This window comes from Salmo trutta, chromosome 22, assembly GCF_901001165.1.
Source record: "Salmo trutta chromosome 22, fSalTru1.1, whole genome shotgun sequence".
Taxonomy (NCBI): domain Eukaryota; kingdom Metazoa; phylum Chordata; class Actinopteri; order Salmoniformes; family Salmonidae; genus Salmo; species Salmo trutta.
In genome coordinates this window covers 51,847,865-51,873,461 of record NC_042978.1, presented here as the reverse complement: position 1 = coordinate 51,873,461, position 25,597 = coordinate 51,847,865, and the positions used below count along the sequence as shown (strand labels likewise).

At 46.4% G+C, this 25,597-nt stretch overlaps 1 protein-coding gene across 1 annotated transcript in view; it reads right to left on the bottom strand.

The window, feature by feature from the left end:
* LOC115158927 (protein XRP2) overlaps positions 1 to 7,242 on the bottom strand; it is a 28,616-nt gene extending 21,374 nt beyond the window's left edge. Inside the window, exons 1-2 of the mRNA XM_029708364.1 lie at positions 6,883 to 7,242; positions 2,868 to 3,536 (exon numbers count right to left, since the gene is read on the bottom strand). Of these exons, the coding sequence (XP_029564224.1) occupies positions 2,868 to 3,536; positions 6,883 to 7,041 (828 nt within the window). The 5' untranslated portion in view covers positions 7,042 to 7,242. The remainder of the gene's footprint in view (positions 1 to 2,867; positions 3,537 to 6,882) is intronic.
* Between the last annotated feature and the right edge of the window lie 18,355 nt (positions 7,243 to 25,597).

Genomic DNA, 25,597 nt, shown 5'->3' with positions numbered 1-25,597 from the left:
TAGGGCTATTTAACATGTCATTATGGAGACACCTGTTTACCAGGTGTAGGTAGGGCTATTTAACATGTCATTATGGAGTCACCTGTTTACCAGGTGTAGGTAGGGCTATTTAACTTGTCATTATGGAGTCATGTAGGTAGGACTATTTAACATGTCATTATGGAGACACAGGTGTAGGTAGGGCTATTTAACATGTCCTTATGGAGTCACCTGTTTACCAGGTGTAGGTAGGACTATTTAACATTTCATTATGACTCCTGTTTACCAGGTGTAGGTAGGGCAATTTAACATGTCATTATGGAGACACCAGGTGTAGGTAGGGCTATTTAACATGTCATTATGACACCTGTTTACCAGGTGTAGGTAAGACTATTTAACATGTCATTATGACACCTGTTTACCAGGTGTAGGTAGGACTATTTAACATGTCATTATGGAGTTACCTGTTTACCAGGTGTAGGTAGGGCTATTTAACATGTCATTATGGAGACACTTGTTTACCAGGTGTAGGTAGGACTATTTAACATGTCATTGGGGCGTGGGGGGGTCCATGTGTTGGGGTGGGGGGGGGGGTCCATGTGTTGGGGTGTGGGGGGGTCCATGTGTTGGGGCGTGGGGGGGTCCATGTGTTGGGGGGGTCCATGTGTTGGGGCGTGGGGGTGGGTCCATGTGTTGGGGGCATTGGGGGGTCCATGTGTTGGGGGGGTCCATGTGTTGGGGTGTGGGGGGGTCCATGTGTTGGGGCGTGGGGGGGTCCATGTGTTGGGGTGTGGGGGGGTCCATGTGTTGGGGCGTGGGGGGGGTCCATGTGTTGGGGCGTGGGGGGGGGTCCATGTGTTGGGCGTGGGGGGGTCCATGTGTTGGGGGGGTCCATGTGTTGGGGCGTGGGGGTGGGTCCATGTGTTGGGGCATGGGGGGGTCCATGTGTTGGGGCGTGGGGGGGTCCATGTGTTGGGGCGTGGGGGGGGTCCATGTGTTGGGGCGTGGGGGGGTCCATGTGTTGGGGTGTGGGGGGTCCATGTGTTGGGGCGTGGGGGGGGTCCATGTGTTGGGGCGTGGGGGGGTCCATGTGTTGGGGGGGTCCATGTGTTGGGGCGTGGGGGTGGGTCCATGTGTTGGGGCATGGGGGGTCCATGTGTTGGGGCGTGGGGGGGTCCATGTGTTGGGGCGTGGGGGGTTCCATGTGTTGGGGCGTGGGGGGGTCCATGTGTTGGGGCGTGGGGGGGTCCATGTGTTGGGGCGTGGGGGGGTCCATGTGTTGGGGTGTGGGGGGGTCCATGTGTTGGGGCGTGGGGGGGGTCCATGTGTTGGGGCGTGGGGGGGTCCATGTGTTGGGGGGGTCCATGTGTTGGGGCGTGGGGGTGGGTCCATGTGTTGGGGCATGGGGGGTCCATGTGTTGGGGCGTGGGGGGGTCCATGTGTTGGGGCGTGGGGGGGTCCATGTGTTGGGGCGTGGGGGGGTCCATGTGTTGGGGCGTGGGGGGGTCCATGTGTTGGGGCGTGGGGGGGGGGTCCATGTGTTTGGGCGTGGGGGGGTCCATGTGTTGGGGGGTGGGGGGGGTCCATGTGTTGGGGCGTGTGGGGGGGTCCATGTGTTGGGGCGTGGGGGGGTCCATGTGTTGGGGCGTGGGGGGTCCATGTGTTGGGGCGTGGGGGGGTCCATGTGTTGGGGTGGGGGGGGGTCCATGTGTTGGGGTGTGGGGGGGTCCATGTGTTGGGGTGTGGGGGGGTCCATGTGTTGGGGCGTGGTACAGTCTGTATCCTTCCACCCCCTCTCTGACCTCTGATAGATGTGCACCTAGGTCTTAGGCTATGTAAAGCAGGGCTGCTGAGACAGAGTCACATCCTTGCTCCTTGCTTATCGGACTTCACTGTGCTTCAAAAGCTTCCCTTAGTGCTGCTAGCGTTGCTGCTGGACTCTCTGAGTGGACGTCGTGAACTCGATGCTGCAGTCGGCTTTGCCATTGAGCTGAAGACTGAAAAAGACTGACAGTGAATGAACTCTAATCCTCTTTAACCTGTTAGGGGGCTTCCAACAAGGTCTCTCTAAAGTGTGTACATTTATTTCTAATATTTTAACAGTACCAGTAATGCTCAGGGTGCCTCAATGTTGAATGGAATGTAGGTACTGTATCCTGTAATATATGTATGTGCTGTATCCTGTAATGTATGTGCTGTATCCTGTAATGTATGTGCTGTATCCTGTAATGTATGTGCTGTATCCTGTAATGTATGTGCTGTATCCTGTAATGTATGTGCTGTATCCTGTAATGTATGTGCTGTATCCTGTAATGTATGTGTTGTATCCTGTAATGTATGTGCTGTATCCCTGTATGTTTGGATGTCCATTTTCTAACTCTGATTCACTAAAGAATTTTCAAACTACTTTTAACCCCATGTCTGACCTCATGGCTAACACCATGGCTGACCCCATGGCTGACCCCATGGCTAACCTCATGGCTAACCTCGTGGCTGACCCCGTGGCTGACCCCGTGGCTGACCCCGTGGCTGACCCCGTGGCTGACCCCGTGGCTAACCCCGTGGCTAACCCCGTGGCTAACCCCATGGCTAACCCCATGGCTAACCTCATGGCTGACCCCATGGCTAACCCCATGTCTGACCCCATTGTTGGAAAACAGGTTGGTCCAAATCAGATGTTAGGTACTATAGTTATTGAATATTATATGAATCTTATCAATAATAAAAATGGCTAATTTGGGTGCAATCAATTAGATTAATTTCTCAAGAGATTAAATTATATTTCAACAAAATAATGTTGCAGGAACGGTGGGATTCAACGCTCTTTCTTATGCTTTTTGAGGTGGAACGACTCTGTACTAACTTCCTCCCCTCTACCTCCTCCTCACCTCGTCAATGAGTTTCCGGGCGTTAGCAGTGGTGTACTCCCCAGCGAAGAACACAAACAGACAGGACTCGTCACTCTCTTTGCGTCTGCCTCCTTTGGTCATGGGCACGATACTGCGGGAAGCCTCAGCTGAGACCCGGACTGATTTAAACTCTGACTCCGGGTCAGGGGCTGGGACATGGTCCAACACCACAGTGTCCTCAGGCAGCAGGCTCCAGTTGGTCTCCCCTGAGACGGGCGTGAAGTCATGGACGTTGCTCCAGTTGTTGTTGAAGATGCTGAGGCCCGCGTCCTTGAAGTGGAAGGCCAGCTCGGGGTAGTAGTACTGGAAGCATCCGAACTTCATCCCCGTGGACGCCTCGATGATGGGCTGAGTGGCACAACACAGGAACACCTCCATCTTCTGACAGTCCCTGGTCCTGAACTGCTGGCAGGCCACCACACACTTGATATCCCTACAGTCCCTGAAGAACACACTGCCCTTCACTGGCCCCATAACGATGCAGCAGTTAGTGCAGTCGTCGATGGTGATGGTGGCGGAGTGATCCAACACGAAGATCTTACAGTTGTCACAGTCCTGGATGACAAACTGCTGTCCGTTCAGCTTGCCTGGCAGACGGCCCACTGTGGCGTCCTTCAGCCCCGTTAGCATGAAGTCCTTAGGGTCAACCTGTAAAGGGGACAGGACAAGATCACATAGAGACAGATATTAGATCCTTAGGGTCAACCTGTAAAGGGGACAGGACAAGATCACAAGTCAAAGGGGGGGGTGGAACACTTTAGGTACCAAAAGGTTGAGAAACTTGGTTCTAGACTAGTTCATAAACATGGCAATTACATATTATTCATTGTGGTATTGAAATATAAAAATGTATCCCTGTGATGTATGTACTATAGTTATTTCTGCTGCTATTACTGATCTAGTCTAGACTGGGTCAAATCTATTCTAGACTGGGTCAAATCTAATCTAGGTCAAATCTAATCTAGACTGGGTCAAAACTAATCTAGACTGGGTCAAATCTAATCTAGAATGGGTCAAATCAAATCTAGACTGGGTCAAATCTAATCTAGACTGGGTCAAAACTAATCTAGACTGGGTCAAATCTATTCTAGACTGGGTCAAATCTATTCTAGACTGGGTCAAATCTATTCTAGACTGGGTCAAATCTATTCTAGACTGGGTCAAATCTAATCTAGACTGGGTCAAATCTAATCTAGACTGGGTCAAATCTATTCTAGACTGGGTCAAATCTAATCTAGACTGGGTCAAATCTATTCTAGACTGGGTCAAATCTAATCTAGACTGGGTCAAATCTAATCTAGACTGGGTCAAATCTATTCTAGACTGGGTCAAATCTAATCTAGACTGGGTCAAATCTAATCTAGACTGGGTCAAATCTATTCTAGACTGGGTCAAATCTATTCTAGACTGGGTCAAAACTAATCTAGACTGGGTCAAAACTATTCTAGACTGGGTCAAATCTATTCTAGACTGGGTCAAATCTATTCTAGACTGGGTCAAATCTAATCTAGACTGGGTCAAAACTATTCTAGACTGGGTCAAATCTATTCTAGACTGGGTCAAATCTATTCTAGACTGGGTCAAATCTAATCTAGACTGGGTCAAATCTAATCTAGACTGGGTCAAATCTAATCTAGACTGGGTCAAATCTATTCTAGACTGGGTCAAAACTAATCTAGACTGGGTCAAAACTATTCTAGACTGGGTCAAATCTATTCTAGACTGGGTCAAATCTAATCTAGACTGGGTCAAATCTATTCTAGACTGGGTAAAATCTAATCTAGGTCAAATCTAATCTAGACTGGGTCAAATCCAATCTAGACCGGGTCAAATCTAATCTAGACTGGGTCAAAACTAATCTAGACTGGGTCAAATCTAATCTAGACTGGGTCAAATCTAATCTATAATCTAGACTGGGTCAAATCTAATCTAGACTGGGTCAAATCTAATCTAGACTGGGTCAAATCAAATCTAGACTGGGTCAAATCTATTCTAGCCTGGGTCAAATCTAATCTAGACTGGGTCAAATCTAATCTAGACTGGGTCAAATCTATTCTAGACTGGGTCAAATCTAATCTAGGTCAAATCTAATCTACACTGGGTCAAATCTAATCTAGACTGGGTCAAATCTAATCTAGACTGGGTCAAAACTAATCTAGACTGGGTCAAAACTAATCTAGACTGGGTCAAATCTAATCTAGACTGGGTCAAAACTAATCTAGACTGGGTCAAAACTAATCTAGACTGGCTAAATACATAGCCAGCAGCCATTGTTTATGAGGGGAAACTCCATGGTGACGGAATTGTGCTGAGACTCAGATTTTTCACTTAAACATTTCCAGTAATAAATAGCTGTTTATTACATTTACATTTTCATCATTTAGCAGACACTCTTATTTTTATATATCGTAGTATACAGACAAAAAGTAGAGGTTCTGAGTCCTCATCATAACAACATCATCCTCTCCTGTTAAAGTAGAGATTCTGAGTCGTCCTCATCCTCTCCTGTTAAAGTAGAGGTTCTGAGTCCTCGTCATCCTCTCCTGTTAAAGTAGAGGTTCTGAGTCGTCCTCATCCTCTCCTGTTAAAGTAGAGGTTCTGAGTCCTCATCATAACAACATCATCCTCTCCTGTTAAAGTAGAGGTTCTGAGTCCTCGTCATCCTCTCCTGTTAAAGTAGAGGTTCTGAGTCGTCCTCATCCTCTCCTGTTAAAGTAGAGGTTCTGAGTCGTCCTCATCCTCTCCTGTTAAAGTAGAGGTTCTGAGTCCTAATCATCCTCTCCTGTTAAAGTAGAGGTTCTGAGTCGTCCTCATCATCCTCTCCTGTTAAAGTAGAGGTTCTGAGTCGTCCTCATCATCCTCTCCTGTTAAAGTAGAGGTTCTGAGTCGTCCTCATCCTCTCCTGTTAAAGTAGAGGTTATGAACTTCCAACGGTGGCCAGAGGTGGGCGACGGAGCGACTGCTCCCCCAGCCGAGGCTCGAGCCCTGCTTCGCACACCAGCCCGACCAAACCAGCCCTTAGTGCCAATCCTTATCCCGAAGTTACAGGATTTGACTTGCCAACTTCCCTTATCTACATTGTTCTAACATGCCAGAGGCTGTTCACCTTGGAGACCTGCTGCGGATATGGGTACGGCCCAGCTTGAGATTTACACCCTCTCCGCCGGATTTTCAAGAGCCAGCGAGAGGTCACCGGACCCCGCCAGAAACACAACACTTTCCAGGGCTTGGGCCCCTCTCTCGGGGCGAACCCATTCCAGGGCGCCCTGCCCTTCACAAAGAAAAGAGAACTCTCCCCGGGGCTCCTGCCAGCTTCTCCAGGATCGGTCGCGTTATCGCACTGGACGCCTCGCGGCGCCCGTCTCCGCCAGTCCGTGGAGTAATTGGAGGTCAGTACGTCACATGACCAAGGAGCTATTGCAATTAGAATGTAAAAAAAAAGTTTGTACTTTGTTTACGCTCCCTAAATAAATTCAACTAGGAATACAAAATGCTGCTCACATTTCCACATGTTTATTAGCTTTGGAAAGCGAATTCATGTCCACATCTTGAAAATAAGACCTGTGCATTCATTGTTGTGCGCAATTTTTCCCAACATCATGACACTTATTTGGAGTCTGTGGCTCAAGTGGTTTTAAAGTTTTTGAGGTTTGAAAGAGCGAATATCTGTTGTAAGTGTTTATATGCATATCCGGTGGTTTCAGGTACATGACCAACTAGCTGCCAAAACCAAATTGTTACGTGTCGTGGACTGACTTTAAGCCGATAATCAGCTCTATCTATGGAGCTACCTAGGTAGACACCATAACCTTGTTCCGTCACATTCTGTTTTCAAGGTAACCAGTTAGCAACAATAATGTATATAAACCCACATAATTACTTCACAAGCACTTGAGAAAATCCCTGACATGAAAAGTCTTTTGACCTGTTAGCTACAATGACAACCATGTAGCTAGTTTTAGTGTCCCTGGCCATGCATGCATCTCCTCCATACCTTTTCACGTTTGTCCCAGCTGTATTGTTTCGGTGGCTCCTCCGTTGCATTGCTGCTGAGGGAAATGTTGTTGCCGGTGGTCGTGTTTTCTTCGACCGTCGTCGTAGCTTCTTTATCGGGTGATTTTCTTTTAGATTTTTTGGAAAACCAACAACCCATTTTGTCCTATTAACGATAAACCACCAAAAGGTTGAATAGTAATATATGACTAGAGTCTGTCCCCGGAAGTTATCTTGCTTATTTTGTAAGATATATCGGTGTATTTCTGTCCTCTAGACACCTCAGTTTCGGGCTTATCACGCACTAAACCTGCATTTCAGCTTCCTGTTTCCTTACCCAGGCAACAGCCAATCGATACTTTGCAATCCGTTACTTAGTAACAGCGAATCACAGAACAGAAAAAGGTTTGCAGGGGGCGTAACCTAACGAGGAAGGCGTTGTCAATAGCAGCCAATCAAATCAGTGCTGTGGTCGTTTTGGGGCTCGTCACTACTTACCACAGTCACAAAGTCCTAAGGCCCTTTATTCAACCTGTCCAGCCTGTTTACATGTGATTGTAACGCTTGTTAATAAGGGCACATTTTAACACACGTTCATTACACCTGTCCAGCCTGTTGGGGAAGGAATGGCGTTTTGTAGTTGTTTTTGGATAATTTCCGAAAAAACAACTTTTTTTGGTAGCAAACGTGACATTTTGTGATTTTGTTTTTAATGCATTTATGTATTGAAAAAAGCTCATACAGGCTTCATAACTGATTACGGTCATGTTAAATGACTGATATTATCTCATAGATGGAAACGTATAAGATCTCCTGAACCCATCTAAACCTGAGCTTATTTTCAACGTTTTGTCATGTTTCCACCATTATTACATTTACATTTTAGTAAGTTAGCAGACGCTCTGGTAATATTTAGCAAAATACATATACTGGGGCATCTTTTAGTATTTTCCTCACAGTAACACACATGTTCAGTCTTTATTGGTCTTGTTACACAAATTATTAATTCATTTCTGCCCTGAAAAATCTATTCAGTCCCTCCACATTGAAATGAATGGCGGCCAACATGAAAATAGGCTGTTGTGACTGATTTTACATTAAATCTATGATGACTCTATGAAACTTTTCCAATGGGTCTCCTTGTTCTGTGGGATGTTTGTTGTAGTTATTATCTAGGGTACCATGTGATAATAAAGCACATCCCAGAGCTGCCCATTCTGTCTCATCAATATGCCCCTAAATGCATGCAGGTATGACCTTTGACCCCCCTAGGTGGACCCATGAAGATGTCATTAACATTCCAATTATTTAATACATTATTTCATACCTCAAGTTAATAACATATCAAGTACCTTATTTTGCAAAGATTGTTCCTGATAATACAAAATTACATTACATATCCTCAATCCTGTTGGTACAAACAACCAATGCCAGTGATAACCACATTTATCTCCCTCCTATAGGTGGTTATGCCAGTGATAACCACATTTATCTCCCTCCTATATGTGGTTATGTGAGTGATTGTGTTTACAATTGCAACAAATAATCTGCTCAGACCCCAACCAAGGAAGATTAAAAGTCGTGCTATAAATTCTCAGACAACCCAAAGATTCCTTGATGCCCTTCCAGACTCCCTCTGCCTACCCAAGGACGTCAGAGGACAAGAATCAGTTAACCACCTAACCGAGGAACTCAATTTAACCTTGCGCAATACCCTAGATGCAGTTGCACCCCTAAAAATTAAAAACATCTGTCATAAGAAACTAGCTCCCTGGTATACAGAAAATACACGAGCTCTGAAGCAAGCTTCCAGAAAATTGGAACGGATATGGCGCCACACTAAACTGGAAGTCTTCCGACTAGCTTGGAAAGACAGTACCGTGCAGTATCGAAGAGCCCTCACTGCTGCACGATCATCCTATTTTTCCAACTTAATTGAGGAAAATAAGAACAATCCGAAATTTCTTTTTGACACTGTCGCAAAGCTAACTAAAAAGCAGCATTCGCAAATGGAGGATGGCTTTCACTTCAGCAGTAATAAATTTATGAACTTCTTTGAGGAAAAGATCATGATCATTAGAAAGCAAATTACGGACTCCTCTTTAAATCTGGGTATTCCTCCAGGGCTCCATTGTCCTGAGTCTGCACAACTCTGCCAGGACCTAGGATCAAGGGAGATACTAAAGTGTTTTAGTACTATATCTCTTGACATAATGATGAAAATAATCATGGCCTCCAAACCCTCAAGCTGCATACTGGACCCTATTCCAACTAAACTACTGAAAGAGCTGCTTCCTGTGCTTGGCCCTCCTATGTTGAACATAATAAACGGCTCTCTATCCACCGGATGTGTACCAAGCTCACTAAAAGTGGCAGTAATAAAGCCTCTCTTGAAAAAGCCGAATCTTGACCCAGAAATTATAAAAAACTATCGGCCTATATCGAATCTTCCATTCCTCTCAAAAATTTTAGAAAAAGTTGTTGCGCAGCAACTCACTGCCTTCCTGAAGACAAACAATGTATACGAAACGCTTCAGTCTGGTTTTAGACCCCATCATAGCACTGAGACTGCACTTGTGAAGGTGGTAAATGACCTTTTAATGACGTCAGACCGAGGCTCTGCATCTGTCCTCATGCTCCTAGATCTTAGTGCCGCTTTTGATACCATCGATCACCACATTCTTTTGGAGAGATTGGAAACCCAAATTGGTCTACATGGACAAGTTCTGGCCTGGTTTAGATCTTATCTGTCGGAAAGATATCAGTTTGTCTCTGTGAATGGTTCATCCTCTGACAAATCAATTGTAAATTTCGGTGTTCCTCAAGGTTCCGTTCTAGGACCACTATTGTTTTCACTATATATTTTACCTCTTGGGGATGTCATTCGAAAACATAATGTTAAATTTCACTGCTATGCGGACAACACACAGCTGTACATTTCAATGAAACATGGTGAAGCCCCAAAATTGCCCTCGCTAGAAGCCTGTGTTTCAGACATAAGGAAGTGGATGGCTGCAAATTTTCTACTTTTAAACTCGGACAAAACAGAGATGCTTGTCCTAGGTCCCAAGAAACAAAGAGATCTTCTGTTGAATCTGACAATTAATCTGGATGGTTGTACAGTCGTCTCAAATAAAACTGTGAAGGACCTCGGCGTTACTCTGGACCCTGATCTCTCTTTTGAAGAACATATCAAGACTGCTTCAAGGACAGCTTTTTTCCATCTACGTAACATTGCAAAAATCAGAAACTTTCTGTCCAAAAATGACGCAGAAAAATTAATCCATGCTTTTGTTACTTCTAGACTCGACTACTGCAATGCTCTACTTTCCGGCTACCCGGATAAAGCACTAAACAAACTTCAGTTAGTGCTAAATACGGCTGCTAGAATCCTGACTAGAACCAAAAAGTTTGATCATATTACTCCAGTGCTAGCCTCCCTACACTGGCTTCCTGTTAAGGCAAGGGCTGATTTCAAGGTTTTACTGCTAACCTACAAAGCATTACATGGGCTTGCTCCTACCTATCTTTCCGATTTGGTCCTGCCGTACATACCTACACGTACGCTACGGTCACAAGACGCAGGCCTCCTAATTGTCCCTAGAATTTCTAAGCAAACGGCTGGAGGTAGGGCTTTCTCCTATAGAGCTCCATTTTTATGGAATGGTCTGCCTACCCATGTGAGAGACGCAGACTCAGTCTCAACCTTTAAGTCTTTACTGAAGACTTATCTCTTCAGTAGGTCCTATGATTAAGTATAGTCTGGCCCAGGAGTGTGAAGGTGAACGGAAAGGCTGGAGCAACGAACCACCCTTGCTGTCTCTGCCTTGTCGGTTCCCCTCTTCCCACTGGGATTCTCTGCCTGTAACCCTTTTACAGGGGCTGAGTCACTGACTTACTGGTGTTCTTCCATGCCGTCCATGGGAGGGGTGCGTCACTTGAGTAGGTTGAGCCACTGACGTGGTCTTCCTGTCTGGGTTGGCGCCCCCCCTTGGGTTGTGCCGTGGCGGAGTTCTTTGTGGGCTATACTCGGCCTTGTCTTCGGACGGTAAGTTGGTGGTTGTAGATATCCCTCTAGTGGTGTGGGGGCTGTGCTTTGGCATAGTGGGTGGGGTTATATCCTGCCTGTTTGGCCCTGTCCGGGGGTATCATCGGATGGGGCCACAGTGTCTTCTGATCCCTCCTGTCTCAGCCTCCAGTATTTATGCTGCAGTAGTTTATGTGTCGGGGGGCTAGGGTCAGTCTGTTACATCTGGAGTATTCTCTTGTCTTATCCGGTGTCCTGTGTGAATGTAAATATGCTCTCTCTAATTCTCTCTTTCTCTCTTTCTTTCTTTCTCTCTTTCTTTCTTTCTCTCGGAGGACCTGAGCCCTAGGACCATGCCTCAGGACTACCTGGCATGATGACTCCTTGCTGTCCCCAGTCCACCTGGCCATGCTGCTGCTCCAGTTTCAACTGTTCTGCCTGCGGCTACGGAACCCTGACCTGTTCACCGGACGTGCTTGTTGCACCCTCGACAATTACTATGATGATTATTATTTGACCATGCTGGTCATTTACGAACATTTTAACATCTTGACCATGTTCTGTTATAATATCCACCCGGCACAGCCAGAAGAGGACTGGCCACCCCTCATAGCCTGGTTCCTCTCTAGGTTTCTTCCTAGGTTTTTGGCCTTTCTCAGGAGTTTTTCCTAGGGAGTTTTTCCCAGCCACCGTGCTTCTTTCACATGCATTGCTTGCTGTTTGGGGTTTTAGGCTGGGTTTCTGTACAGCACTTTGAGATTTCAGCTGATGTACGAAGGGCTATATAAATAAATTTGATTTGATTTGATAACCACATTTATCTCCCTCCTATAGGTGGTTATGCCAGTGATAACCACATTTATCTCCCTCCTATAGGTGGTTATGCCAGTGATAACCACATTTATCTCCCTCCTATAGGTGGTTATGCCAGTGATAACCACATTTATCTCCCTCCTATAGGTGGTTATGCCAGTGATAACCACATTTATCTCCCTCCTATAGGTGGTTATGCCAGTGATAACCACATTTATCTCCCTCCTATAGGTGGTTGTGTCAGTGATAACCACATTTATCTCCCTCCTATAGGTGGTTATGCCAGTGATAACCACATGTATCTCCCTCCTATAGGTGGTTATGCCGGTGATAACCACATTTATCTCCCTCCTATAAGTGGTTATGCCAGTGATAACCACATTTATCTCCCTCCTATGGGTGATTATCATACCAAAACATAACCCACAGACATGGACCTTCATGAAAAATTAGACTTTGCCACACTAAAGTGGGAAAATGTGTGAAATTTGTCCCTCTGGGCCATGGACTCATTTGGGATGCATACTGTGTCTTCAATCATTGTGTAATCCATATTTGGCTCTTATTGTGGTTTTTTTATGCTATTTTTATTATTTTTTATTCAGAATGTATTATTATTATTTTTACTGTGAGCAATAAAACCAAATAATGTTGTCATTGATATCAGATAAGGGTCAAACTGACTGACTGACTGACTGCCTGACTGCCATTTTTCATTTTCCATTGGTTTTGTCTTGTCTTCCATCACACCTGGTTCCAATCCCATCAATTACATGTTGTGTATTTAACCCTCTGTTTCCCCTCATGTCCTTGTCGGTGATTGTTTGTTTGTATGTTTTGTGCAAGTTATGTTCTGGTGTGCGGCAGGTTTTGTACCCTTTTATATTATTTTTATATTATTTGGTTTTCAGAGTTTTTTAACATTGGTGTAGATGTAATGAACACTGAACAGGTGTAATGAACAGGTGTAATGAACACTGAACAGGTGTAATGAACACTGAACAATTGCGTAACACCTTCAGGTGTGGAAAATTACTGTGATTGTAACCTGACAATAACATGAACTAAAACTGGAAACACTTATCTCCCTCACTAGCTTCAAGCACCAGCTGTCAGAGCAGCTCACAGATCACTGCACCTGTACATAGCCCATCTATAATTTAGCCCAAACTACTACCTCTTCCCCTACTGTATTTATTTATTTTATTTATTTTGCTCCTTTGCACCATATTATTTATATTTTAACTTTTAACTTTCTTCAAACTACAAATCTACCATTCCAGTGTTTTTCTTGCCATACTTTATTTACTTTGCCACCATGGCATTTTTTTTGCCTTTACCTCCCTTATCTCACATCATTTGCTCACATTGTATATAGTCTTATTTTTTTCTACTGCATCATTGATTGTATGTTGTTTTACTCCATGTGTAACTCTGTGTTTTTGTATGTTGTCGAACTGCTTTGCTTTATCTTGGCCAGGTCGCAATTGTAAATGAGAACTTGTTCTCAACTTGCCTACCTGGTTAAATAAAGGTGAAATAAAAATAAATAAATAAAATTATCACATTGACGGTTCTGAGCAACAAACATGTGATAAACTAGATAACTGAGACATCAGTTTAAACGTAACTTGTCCTACTGTTCACCTTTATTCTTTTTAACCTTTATTTAACTGGACAAGTCAGTTAAAGAACAAATTCTTATTTTCAATGACGGCCTACCTTGTTCAGGGGTAGAAGGACAGATTTTTTACCTTGTCAGCTCAGGGATTCGATCTTGCAACCTTACGGTTAACTAGTCCAAAGTTCTAACCACTAGGCTACCCTGCCGCCCAATGAGAATACATTTCATAACATGCAAGTATTGTTTATTAATAATTACAGATCCAATTAAATATTGATTCCTGATTTAAACTGTACAACATATTTGAAGGGTTCTTTTACAAAAACAGATATCTCCGTTTGTATGTATTATCCTAAATCATGTTTTTTTGTGTGTTTTTTGTGTGTGTGTTTTTTGTGTGCATCCTTCTGCCATACGAGTCTCAGTTTGTCATTTCTCCAGTTTATGTGCGTACGTAGGCATGGGTCAAAGTGCCAGTGGAGGACTGCACATTCTCCCATCAAGTTTTTGTATTTTTTTTAATAAATCCCAAAGTTTGCTTAGAAAGTGGCATACTGCTTATTTTGTGCCAACGTTTATAAATGAGGCCCTAGAGGTGGTGCTATCCGTATCTAAGGAAGTAAACAGCTTGCAGAGCTGCCAATTCTCACACATTCACCGTGACACACTGTCACGCTCTGACCTAGGAGAGCTGTATTTCCTCTGTTTAGTTAGGTCAGGGTGTGATAGGTCAGTGGGCATTCTATGTTTTTGTTTTCTATGTTTTGGCCCGGGTATGGTTTCCAATCAGAGGCAGCTGTCTATCGTTGTCTCTGATTGGAAGCCATACTTAGGCAGCCTGTTTTTCCCTGTGTTTTTGTGGGATCTTGTTTTTGTGCAGCTGTGTGTGAGCAGCCCCAGAACGTCACGTTTGTTTCTGTTTCACCTGTTTTCTTGTTTTGTTCGGAGTTCACTAATAAAATATGTGGAACTACCGGCACGCTGCGCCTTGGCTGATTTATGACAGGGAATTTGAAGACAGCTGTCACGTCCTGACCAGTAATAAGGGTTTATTTGTCATTGTAGTTTGGTCAGGACGTGGCAGGGGGGTGTTTGTTTTATGTGTTTCGGGGTTTTTGGTTAATGTTCTATGTTAGTATATTTCTATGTTCGTTCTAGTTTTTCTATTTCTATGTTTAGTTTATTGGGTTGACCTTCAATTGGAGGAAGCTGTTTCTCGTTGCCTCTAATTGAAGGTCCTATTTAGTAGGGGTGTTTTTTCATGGGTTTTTGGTGGGTAGTTGTTCCGTGTGTAGCTGTGTGTCTCACAGGACTGTTTTTTTGTCGTTGTTGTTTTGATTAAGTGTTTTTGTTTCATTTTCTTCTCATTAAATAAAAGAAGATGAGCATACACATTCCCGCTGCGCCTTGGTCCCATCTTGACGATGAACGTGACAACAGCAGTCATGACACACAGTCGACTCTGATCACACTACACCTTTTACAACTTATTGACTGGAATCCCACAAAAGTACATTTTTGTTTTTGTGTGCTTTATTTTCATGAATTGTGTGCAGGTATAAATATGAAGGCAGCATCTCTTCAAACGTCACCATCATTACTACTGGGTGTCTGCCTCAAGCCCAAATGTAACGGCTGTCGTATAGAGGAGATGTAACGGCTGTCGTGTAGAGGAGATATAACGGCTGTCGTGTAGAGGAGATGTAACGGCTGTCGTGTAGAGGAGATGTAACGGCTGTCGTATAGAGGAGATGTAATGGCTGTCGTGTAGCGGAGATGTAACGGCTGTCGTGTAGAGGAGATGTAATGGCTGTCGTGTAGAGGAGATGTAACGGCTGTCGTATAGAGGAGATGTAACGGCTGTCGTGTAGAGGAGATGTAACGGCTGTCGTGTAGAGGAGATGTAACGGCTGTCGTATAGAGGAGATGTAACGGCTGTCGTATAGAGGAGATGTAACGGCTGTCGTATAGAGGAGATGTAGCGGCTGTCGTGTAGAGGAAATGTAACGGCTGTCGTGTAGAGGAGATGTAACGGCTGTCGTATAGAGGAGATGTAACGGCTGTCGTATAGAGGAGATGTAACGGCTGTCGTGTAGAGGAGATGTAACGGCTGTCGTGTAGAGGAGATGTAACGGCTGTCGTGTAGAGGAGATGTAACGGCTGTCGTATAGAGGAGATGTAACGGCTGTCGTGTAGAGGAGATGTAACGGCTGTCGTATAGAGGAGATGTAACGGCTGTCGTATAGAGGAGATGTAACGGCTGTCGTATAGAGGAGATGTAACGGCTGTCGTATAGAGGAGATGTAACGGCTGTCGTGTAGAGGAGATGTAACGGCTGTCGTATAGAGGAGATGTAACGGCTGCCGTATAGAGGAGATGTAACGGCTGTCGTATAGAGGAGATGTAACGGCTGCCGTATAGAGGAGATGTAACGGCTGTCGTGTAGAGGAGATGTAACGGCTGTCGTGTAGAGGAGATGTAACGGCTGTCGTATAGAGGAGATGTAACGGCTGTCGTATAGAGGAGATGTAACGGCTGTCGTATAGAGGAGATGTAGCGGCTGTCGTGTAGAGGAAATGTAACGGCTGTCGTGTAGAGGAGATGTAACGGCTGTCGTATAGAGGAGATGTAACGGCTGTCGTATAGAGGAGATGTAACGGCTGTCGTGTAGAGGAGATGTAACGGCTGTCGTGTAGAGGAGATGTAACGGCTGTCGTGTAGAGGAGATGTAACGGCTGTCGTATAGAGGAGATGTAACGGCTGTCGTGTAGAGGAGATGTAACGGCTGTCGTATAGAGGAGATGTAACGGCTGTCGTATAGAGGAGATGTAACGGCTGTCGTATAGAGGAGATGTAACGGCTGTCGTATAGAGGAGATGTAACGGCTGTCGTGTAGAGGAGATGTAACGGCTGTCGTATAGAGGAGATGTAACGGCTGCCGTATAGAGGAGATGTAACGGCTGTCGTATAGAGGAGATGTAACGGCTGCCGTATAGAGGAGATGTAACGGCTGTCGTGTAGAGGAGATGTAATGGCTGTCGTGTAGAGGAGATGTAACGGCTGTCGTGTAGAGGAGATGTAACGGCTGTCGTGTAGAGGAGATGTAACGGCTGTCATATAGAGGAGATGTAACAGCTGTCGTGTAAAGGAGATGTAACGGCTGTCGTGTAGAGGAGATGTAACAGCTGTCGTATAGAGGAGATGTAACGGCTGTCGTATAGAGGAGATGTAACGGCTGTCGTGTAGAGGAGATGTAACGGCTGTCGTGTAGAGGAGATGTAACGGCTGTCGTATAGAGGAGATGTAACGGCTGTCGTATAGAGGAGATGTAACGGCTGTCGTGTAGAGGAGATGTAACGGCTGTCGTATAGAGGAGATGTAACGGCTGTCGTATAGAGGAGATGTAATGGCAGTCGTATAGAGGAGATGTAACGGCTGTCGTGTAGAGGAGATGTAACGGCTGTCATATAGAGGAGATGTAACGGCTGTCGTATAGAGGAGACCAAGGCGCAGCGTAGTGTATTTTAATGGGAAACCGAACACTTATACATAAATCAAACACCCCTCTACAACACACACAAAACCCCCACCATACAAAACAAACATCCCTCTGTCACGTCCTGACCAGCAGAGGGAGTAGTTGTTTAGTATTTTGGTCAGGACGTGGCAGAGGGATGTTTGTGTTCCTGGGTTTTGGGTGTATGTTCTAGGTTGTATTTCTGCATTCTGTCTAGTTTAGGTTTTCTATGTTTAGGTTTGGGTGCTGGACTCTCAATTGGAGGCAGGTGTTTCTCGTTGCCTCTGATTGAGAGTCCTATATATGGGTAATTGTTTGGTGTAGTGTTTGTGGGAGATTGTTTTTTGTTTTGCGTGTGAGCCTGACAAGACTGTTTTGTTGATCGATCGTTCGTTCTTCTTTTGTTATTTTGGTGTTTTCTTGGTTTAAAAATAAAATACAAGATGAGCATCCACATTCCTGATGCGTTGAGAACAAGTCCTTTATTTAACCAGGTAGGCCAGTTGAGAACAAGTTCTCATTTACAACTGCGACCTGGCCAAGATAAAACAAAGCAGTTCGACACATACAACAACACAGAGTTACACATGGAATAAACAAACATACAGTCAATAATACAACAGAAAAAAAAGTCTATATACAATGTGTGCAAATGAAGTAAGTGGCGAAGTAATTACAATATAGCAATTAAACACTGGAATGGCAGGATGTGCAGAAGATTAATGTGCAAGGAGAGATACTGTGGTGCAAAGGAGCAAGATAAATAAATAAATACAGTATGGGGATGAGGTAGTTGGATGGGCTATTTACAGATGGGCTATGTACAGGTGCAATGATCTGTGAGCTGCTCTGACAGCTGGTGCTTAAAGCTAGTGAGGGAGATATGACTCTCCAGCTTCAGTGATTTTTGCAGTTCGTTCCAGTCATTGGCATCAGAGAACTGGAAGGAAAGGCGGCCGAAGGAGCAATTGGCTTTGGGGTGACCAGTGAGATATACCTGCAGGAGCGCGTGTTACAGGTGGGTGCTGCTATGGTGACCAGTGAGCTGAGATAAGGCGGGGCTTTACCTAGCAAAGACTTGTAGATAACCTGTAGCCAATGTGTTTGGCGATGAGCATGAAGCGAGGGCCAACCGACGAGAGCGTACAGGTCGCAGTGGTGGGTGGTATATGGGGCTTTGGTGACAAAACGGATGGTACTGTGATAGACTGCATCCAATTTGTTGCGTAGAGTGTTGAAGGCTATTTTGTAAATGACATCGCTGATGTCGAGGATCGGTAGGATGGTCAGTTTTACGAGGGTATGTTTGGCAGCATGAGTGAAGGATGCTTTGTTGTCATTTGAGAAACCAAGGCTGTTGAGTCTGCCAATAAGAATGTGGTGATTAACAGAGTCGAAAGCCTTGGCCAGGTCGATGAATACGGCTGCACAGTAATGTCTCTTATCGATGGAGGTTATGATATCATTTAGGACCTTGAGCGTGGCTGAGGTGCACCTGTGACCAGCTCCGAAACCGGATTGCATAGCGGAGAAGGTACGGTGGGATTCGAAATGGTCGGTGATCTGTTTGTTAACTTGGCTTTTAAAGACTTTAGAAAGGCAGGGCAGGATGGATATAGGTCTATAACAGTTTGGGTCTAGAGTGTCACCCCCTTTGAATAGGGGGATGACCGCGGCAGCTTTCCTATCTTTGGGAATCTCAGACGATACGAAAGAGAGGTTGAACAGACTAGTAATAGGGGTTGCAACAATTTTGGCGGATAATTTTAGAAAGAAAGGGTCCAGATTGTCTAGTCCTTCTGATTTGTAGGGATCCAGATTTTGCAGCTCTTTCAGAACATCTGCTATCTGGATTTGGGTGAAGGAGAAATGGGGGAGGCTTGGGCAAGTTGCTGTGGGGTGTGCAGGGCTGTTGACCAGGGTAGCCCGGTGGAAAGCATGGCCAGCCGTAGAAAAATGCTTATTGAAATTCTCAATTTTTGTGGATTTATCAGTGGTGACAGTAATACTGTGTAATGTGTAAATCAAACTGTATTTATGAATGTACTTTGGTGCAAAAGTGCAAATCAATCCCAGAACAACAGCAAAGAACCTTGTGAAGATACTGGAGGAAACAGGTACAAAAGTATCTATATCCACAGTAAAACGAGTCCTATATCGACATAACCTGAAAGGCCGCTCAGCAAGGAAGAAGCCACTGCTCCAAAACCGCCATAAAAAAGCCAGACTACGGTTTGCAACTGCACATGGGGACAAAGATCGTACTTTTTGGAGAAATGTCCTCTGGTCTGATGAAACAAAAACATAACTGTTTGGCCATAATGTCAAGGTATTGGAGTGGCCATCACAAAGACCTGACCTCAATCCTATAGAACATTTGTGGGCAGAACTGAAAAAGTGTGTGCGAGCAAGGAGGTCTACAAACCTGACTCAGTTACACCAGCTCTGTCAGGAGGAATGGGCCAAAATTCACCCAACATATTGTGGGGAGGTTGTGGAAGGCTACCCGAAATGTTTGACCCAAGTTAAACAATTTAAAGGCAATGCTACCAAATACTAATTGAGTGTATGTAAACTTCTGACCCACTGGGAATGTGATGAAAGAAATAAAAGCTGAAATAAATCATTCTCTCTACTATTATTCTGACATTTCACATTCTTAAAATAAAGTTGTGATCCTAACTGACCTAAGACAGGGAATTTTTACTAGGATTAAATGTCAGGAATTGTGAAAAACTGAGTTTAAATGTATTTGGCTAAGGTGTATGTAAACTTCTGACTTCAACTGTATGTAAAGTGTATGAATAATGAACAGTACCAGTCAAACGTTTGGACACACCTACTCATTCAAGGGTTCTTATTTATTTTTAATATTTTTTACATTGTAGAATAATAGTGAAGACATCAAAACTACGAACTAACACACATGGGTGTGAGTATGCAAAGCTGTTGTCACGTCCTGGCCAGTATATAAGGTTAATTGTTTGTAGTTTGGTCAGGGCGTGACAGAGGGTATTTGTTTTATGTGGTTCAGGGTGGTGTGTTTGGTTTAAGGGTGTTTGTTTTAGTAATTCCGGGTGTTGGTTTGTTTAGGTATTTCTATGTGGAGTCTAGTATGTCTGTTTCTATGTCTGGTGAATTGGTGTTGGGACTCTCAGTTGAAGGCAGGTGTTTTCTATCTGCCTTTGATTGAGAGTCTCATAAATGAGGGTGTGTTTGTGTTTTGTGGGTGATTGTTCTGTGTAAGCACTATGCTTTGACAGACTGTTAGTTGTTCGTATTTTGTTATTTTTGTATGTTCATTTTTGTAGTGAATAAAAATCAAGATGAGCATTCACGAACCTGCTGCGTATTGGTCCACATTTTCCGATGACGATTTCGTTATATCGTCAGAGGACGAAGACAACCGTGACAGAATCACCCACCACTCAAGGACCAAGCAGCAGAGGAAGGAGCAGAAGGCGTTCGAGTTGGACTGGCGGGAGAAGTGGACTTGGGAAGAAGTTCTGGACGGGGCCGGACCTTGGCATCAGGCTGGGGAGTATCGCCGCCCGCAGTGGGAAATAGAAGCAGCCAAGGCAGAGAGGCGTTGGTACGAGGCCAGAGTGGACGCGCTGAAGGAGATGCACGAGAGGCACCCCCAAGAAAATTTTGGGGGGGGGCACACGGGTAGTTTGGCTAGGCGAAGGAAGAGCCGGAAGCCAGCTACCCGTGGTTATATGGAGGAGCGTATGAGGTGGGGAGCGCCATGTTTCGCTGAGAAGCGCAATATCTCACCCATACGCACGCACAGTCCGGTGCGAGTTATTCCAGCCCCTCGCAGGTGCCGTGCTAGAGCGGGCATCCAGCCTGGTAGGAGGATGCCTGCGCAGCGCATCTGGTCGCCGGTACGCCTCCGAGGACCAGGCTACCCAACTCCCGCTCTACGCACGGCTACCATCAAGCCCCTGCACAGCCCAGTCTGCCCTGTACGAGCACTCCGCTCGTGCAGGGCTACTAGTTCCATCGAGCCAAGGCGGGTTGTGCAGGAGGTAAGATCTAGACCGGCTGTGCACCTCCATAGCCCTGGGTTTCCAGCTCCTGTCTCTCGTGCGGACCCGGAAGTGCGGCCACCCAGTCCGACTCGTCCTGTTCCCGCTCCCCGCACTAAACGGCAAGTGCGTAAACCCAGCCTCGCCAGTCAACAGTCGCCGGAGCTTCCCGCCAGTCAACAGTCGTCGGAGCTGCCCGCCAGTCAACAGTCGTCGGAGCTGCCCGCCAGTCAACAGTCGTCGGAGCTGCCCGCCAGTCAACAGTCGTCGGAGCTGCCCGCCAGTCAACAGTCGTCGGAGCTGCCCGCCAGTCAACAGTCGTCGGAGCTGCCCGCCAGTCAACAGTCGTCGGAGCTGCCCGTCAGTCAACAGTCGCCGGAGTGGCCAGACTGCGCTGAACTGCCGGAGTGGCCAGACTGCGCTGAACTGCCGGAGTGGCCAGACTGCGCTGAACTGCCAGACTGCGCTGAACTGCCGGAGTGGCCAGACTGCGCTGAACTGCCGGAGTGGCCAGACTGCGCTGAACTGCCGGAGTGGCCAGACTGCGCTGAACTGCCGGAGTGGCCAGACTGCGCTGACCTGCCGGAGTGGCCAGACTGCGCTGACCTGCCGGAGTGGCCAGACTGCGCTGACCTGCCGGAGTGGCCAGACTGCCCTGACCTGCCGGAGTGGCCAGACTGCCCTGACCTGCCGGAGTGGCCAGACTGCCCTGACCTGCCGGAGTGGCCAGACTGCCCTGACCTGCCGGAGTGGCCAGACTGCCCTGACCTGCCGGAGTGGCCAGACTGCCCTGACCGCCCCGAGCCGACAGACTGCCCAGACCGCCCCGAGCCGACAGACTGCCCAGACCGCCCCGAGCCGACAGACTGCCCAGACCGCCCCGAGCCGACAGACTGCCCAGACCGCCCCGAGCCGACAGACTGCCCCGAACTGCCAGACTGCCCAGAACCTGAGCCGCCTCCAATATAGGTGGGTTGGGGAGGGGGGGTGTAGCACAGTGCCGTCGTTGACGGCAGCCACCCTTCCTTCCCTCCCTTTAGTAAGGGGGAATTTTTCTTTTAGGTATTGTTTGGGGGTATTTTTTTTGTTTGTTTTTGTTTTTAAGGTGCTTCTGGGGTAGCACCTTTAAGGGGGGGGTACTGTCACGTCCTGGCCAGTATATAAGGTTAATTGTTTGTAGTTTGGTCAGGGCGTGACAGAGGGTATTTGTTTTATGTGGTTCAGGGTGGTGTGTTTGGTTTAAGGGTGTTTGTTTTAGTAATTCCGGGTGTTGGTTTGTTTAGGTATTTCTATGTGGAGTCTAGTATGTCTGTTTCTATGTCTGGTGAATTGGTGTTGGGACTCTCAGTTGAAGGCAGGTGTTTTCTATCTGCCTTTGATTGAGAGTCTCATAAATGAGGGTGTGTTTGTGTTTGTGTTTTGTGGGTGATTGTTCTGTGTAAGCACTATGCTTTGACAGACTGTTAGTTGTTCGTATTTTGTTATTTTTGTATGTTCATTTTTGTAGTGAATAAAAATCAAGATGAGCATTCACGAACCTGCTGCGTATTGGTCCACATTTTCCGATGACGATTTCGTTATATCGTCAGAGGACGAAGACAACCGTGACAGCTGTCACCAAGGCAAAGGGTGGCTACTTTGAAGAATCTCAAATATAACATATATTTTGATTTGTTTAACCCTTTTTAGTTACTGCATGATTCCAGATGAGTTATTTCATAGTTTTGATAGCTTCACTATTATTCTGCAATGTAGAAAATAGTAAAAATAAGGAAAAACCCTTGAATGAGTAGGTGATCCAAACTTTTGACTGTTATTATATACAGTATGGAACAAAATATCTGTAAAAAAAACGAAAATGTAAAACAAAATGACCTATGTCCTCCGAAGAGAGGGGTGGATGGGCCACTAAAATATATACTAATAAAGAGAAGGTAAGTGGGGTGGTGAGTTACCCCTGTATAGAGTGGGGTGGTGAGTTACCCCTGTATAGAGTGGGGTGGTGAGTTACCCCTGTATAGAGTGGGGTGGTGAGTTACCCCTGTATAGAGTGGGGTGGTGAGTTACCCCTGTATAGAGTGGGGTGGTGAGTTACCCCTGTATAGAGTGGGGTGGTGAGTTACCCCTGTATAGAGTGGGGTGGTGAGTTACCCCTGTATAGAGTGGGGTGGTGAGTTACCCCTGTATAGAGTGGGGTTAAGGTGTTGAGGTACCCCTGTATAGAGTGGGGTGTTGAGGTACCCCTGTATAGAGTGGAGTGGTGGGTTACCCCTGTATAGAGTGGGGTGGTGAATTACCCTTGTATAGAGTGGGGTGGTGAGTTACCCCTGTATAGAGTGGGGTGGTGAGTTACCCCTGTATAGAGTGGGGTGGTGAGTTACCCCTGTATAGAATGGGGTGGTGAGTTTACCCTGTATAGAGTTTGGTGGTGAGTTACCCCTGTATAGAGTGGGGTGGGGAGTTACCCCTGTATAGAGTGGGGTGGTGGGTTACCCCTGTATAGAGTGGGGTGGTGAGTTACCCCTGTATAGAATGGGGTGGTGAGTTTACCCTGTATAGAGTTTGGTGGTGAGTTACCCCTGTATAGAGTGGGGTGGGGAGTTACCCCTGTATAGAGTGGGGTGGTGGGTTACCCCTGTATAGAGTGGGGTGGTGAGTTACCCCTGTATAGAGTGGGGTGGTGAGTTACCCCTGTATAGAGTGGGGTGGTGAGTTACCCCTGTATAGAGTGGGGTGGTGAGTTACCCCTGTATAGAGTGGGGTGGTGAGTTACCCCTGTATAGAGTGAGGTGGTGAGTTACCCCTGTATAGAGTGGGGTGGTGAGTTACCCCTGTATAGAGTGGAGTGGTGAGTTACCCCTGTATAGAGTGGGATGGTTAGTTACCCCTGTATAGAGTGGGGGGGTGAGTTACCCCTGTATAGAGTGGGGTGGTGAGGTTCCCCTGTATAGAGTGGGGTGGTGAGTTACCCCTGTATAGAGTGGGGTGGTGAGATACCCCTGTATAGAGTGGGGTGGTGAGTTACCCCTGTATAGAGTGGGGTGGTGAGTTACCCCTGTATAGAGTGGGGTGGTGAGTTACCTCTGTATAGAGTGGTGTGGCGAGTTACCCCTGTATAGAGTGGGGTGGTGAGTTACCCCTGTTTAGAATGGGGTGGTGAGTTACCCCTGTATAGAGTGGTGTGGTGAGTTACCCCTGTATAGAGTGGGGTGGTGAGGTTCCCCTGTATAGAGTGGGGTGGTGAGTTACCCCTGTATAGAGTAGGGTGGTGAGTTACCCCTGTATAGAGTGGTGTTAGGGGTGGTGAGTTACCCCTGTATAGAGTGGGGTGGTGAGTTACCCCTGTATAGAGTGGGGTGGTGAGTTACCCCTGTATAGAGTGGGGTGGTGAGGTTCCCCTGTATAGAGTGGGGTGGTGAGTTACCCCTGTATAGAGTGGGGTGGTGAGTTACCCCTGTATAGAGTGGTGTGGTGAGTTACCCCTGTATAGAGTGGGGTGGTGAGTTACCCCTGTATAGAGTGGGGTGGTGAGTTACCCCTGTATAGAGTGGGGTTAGGGTGGTGAGTTACCCCTGTATAGAGTGGGGTGAAGAGTTACCCCTGTATAGAGTGGGGTGGTGAGTTACCCCTGTATAGAGTGGGGTGGTGAGTTACCCCTGTATAGAGTGGGGTGGTGAGTTACCCCTGTATAGAGTGGTGTGGTGAGTTACCCCTGTATAGAGTGGGGTGGTGAGTTACCCCTGTATAGAGTGGGGTGGTGAGTTACCCCTGTATAGAGTGGTGTGGTGAGTTACCCCTGTTTAGAGTGGGGTGGTGAGTTACCCCTGTATAGAGTAGGGTGGTGAGTTACCCCTGTACAGAGTGGGGTGGTGATTTTCCCCTGTATAGAGTGGGGTGGTGAGTTACCCCTGTATAGAGTGGGGTGGTGAGTTACCCCTGTATAGAGTGGGGTGGTGAGTTACCCCTGTATAGAGTGGGGTGGTGAGTTACCCCTGTATAGAGTGGGTTAGGGTGGTGAGTTACCCCTGTATAGAGTGGGGTGGTGAATTTCCCCTGTATAGAGTGGGGTGGTCAGTTACCCCTGTATAGAGTGGGGTGGTGAGTTACCCCTGTATAGAGTGGGGTGGTGAGTTACCCCTGTATAGAGTGTGGTGGTGAATAACCCCTGTATAGAGTGGGGTGGTGAGTTACCCCTGTTTAGAGTAGGGTGGTGAGTTACCCCTGTATAGAGTGGTGTTAGGGTGGTGAGTTACCCCTGTATAGAGTGGGGTGGTGAGTTACCCTGTATAGAGTGGGGTGGTGAGTTACCCTGTATAGAGTGGGGTTAGGGTGGTGAGTTACCCCTGTATAGAGTGTGGTGGTGAGTTACCCCTGTATAGAGTGGGGTGGTGAGTTACCCTGTATAGAGTGGGGTGGTGAGTTACCCCTGTATAGAGTGGGGTGGTGAGTTACCCCTGTATAGAGTGGGGTTAGGGGTGGACTATGTTTAGTTTAATAAATTAATGACTATAGTAAGTGCAGAGGTGCCAAATAAAGTTTTCATATTATTCCACCCAAAAAAATCTGCCCATTTCAAACATGAATATTTCTGTGAAAAAAGTTTGATTGGTGGAATCGGCATGCCTTTTCTCACTCTGTGGTTGTGGTGGTGAGCAGCGACTCGTCCTTCCCCTCTGGGGTCCTTCCCCACACCGTCCCTAGTGG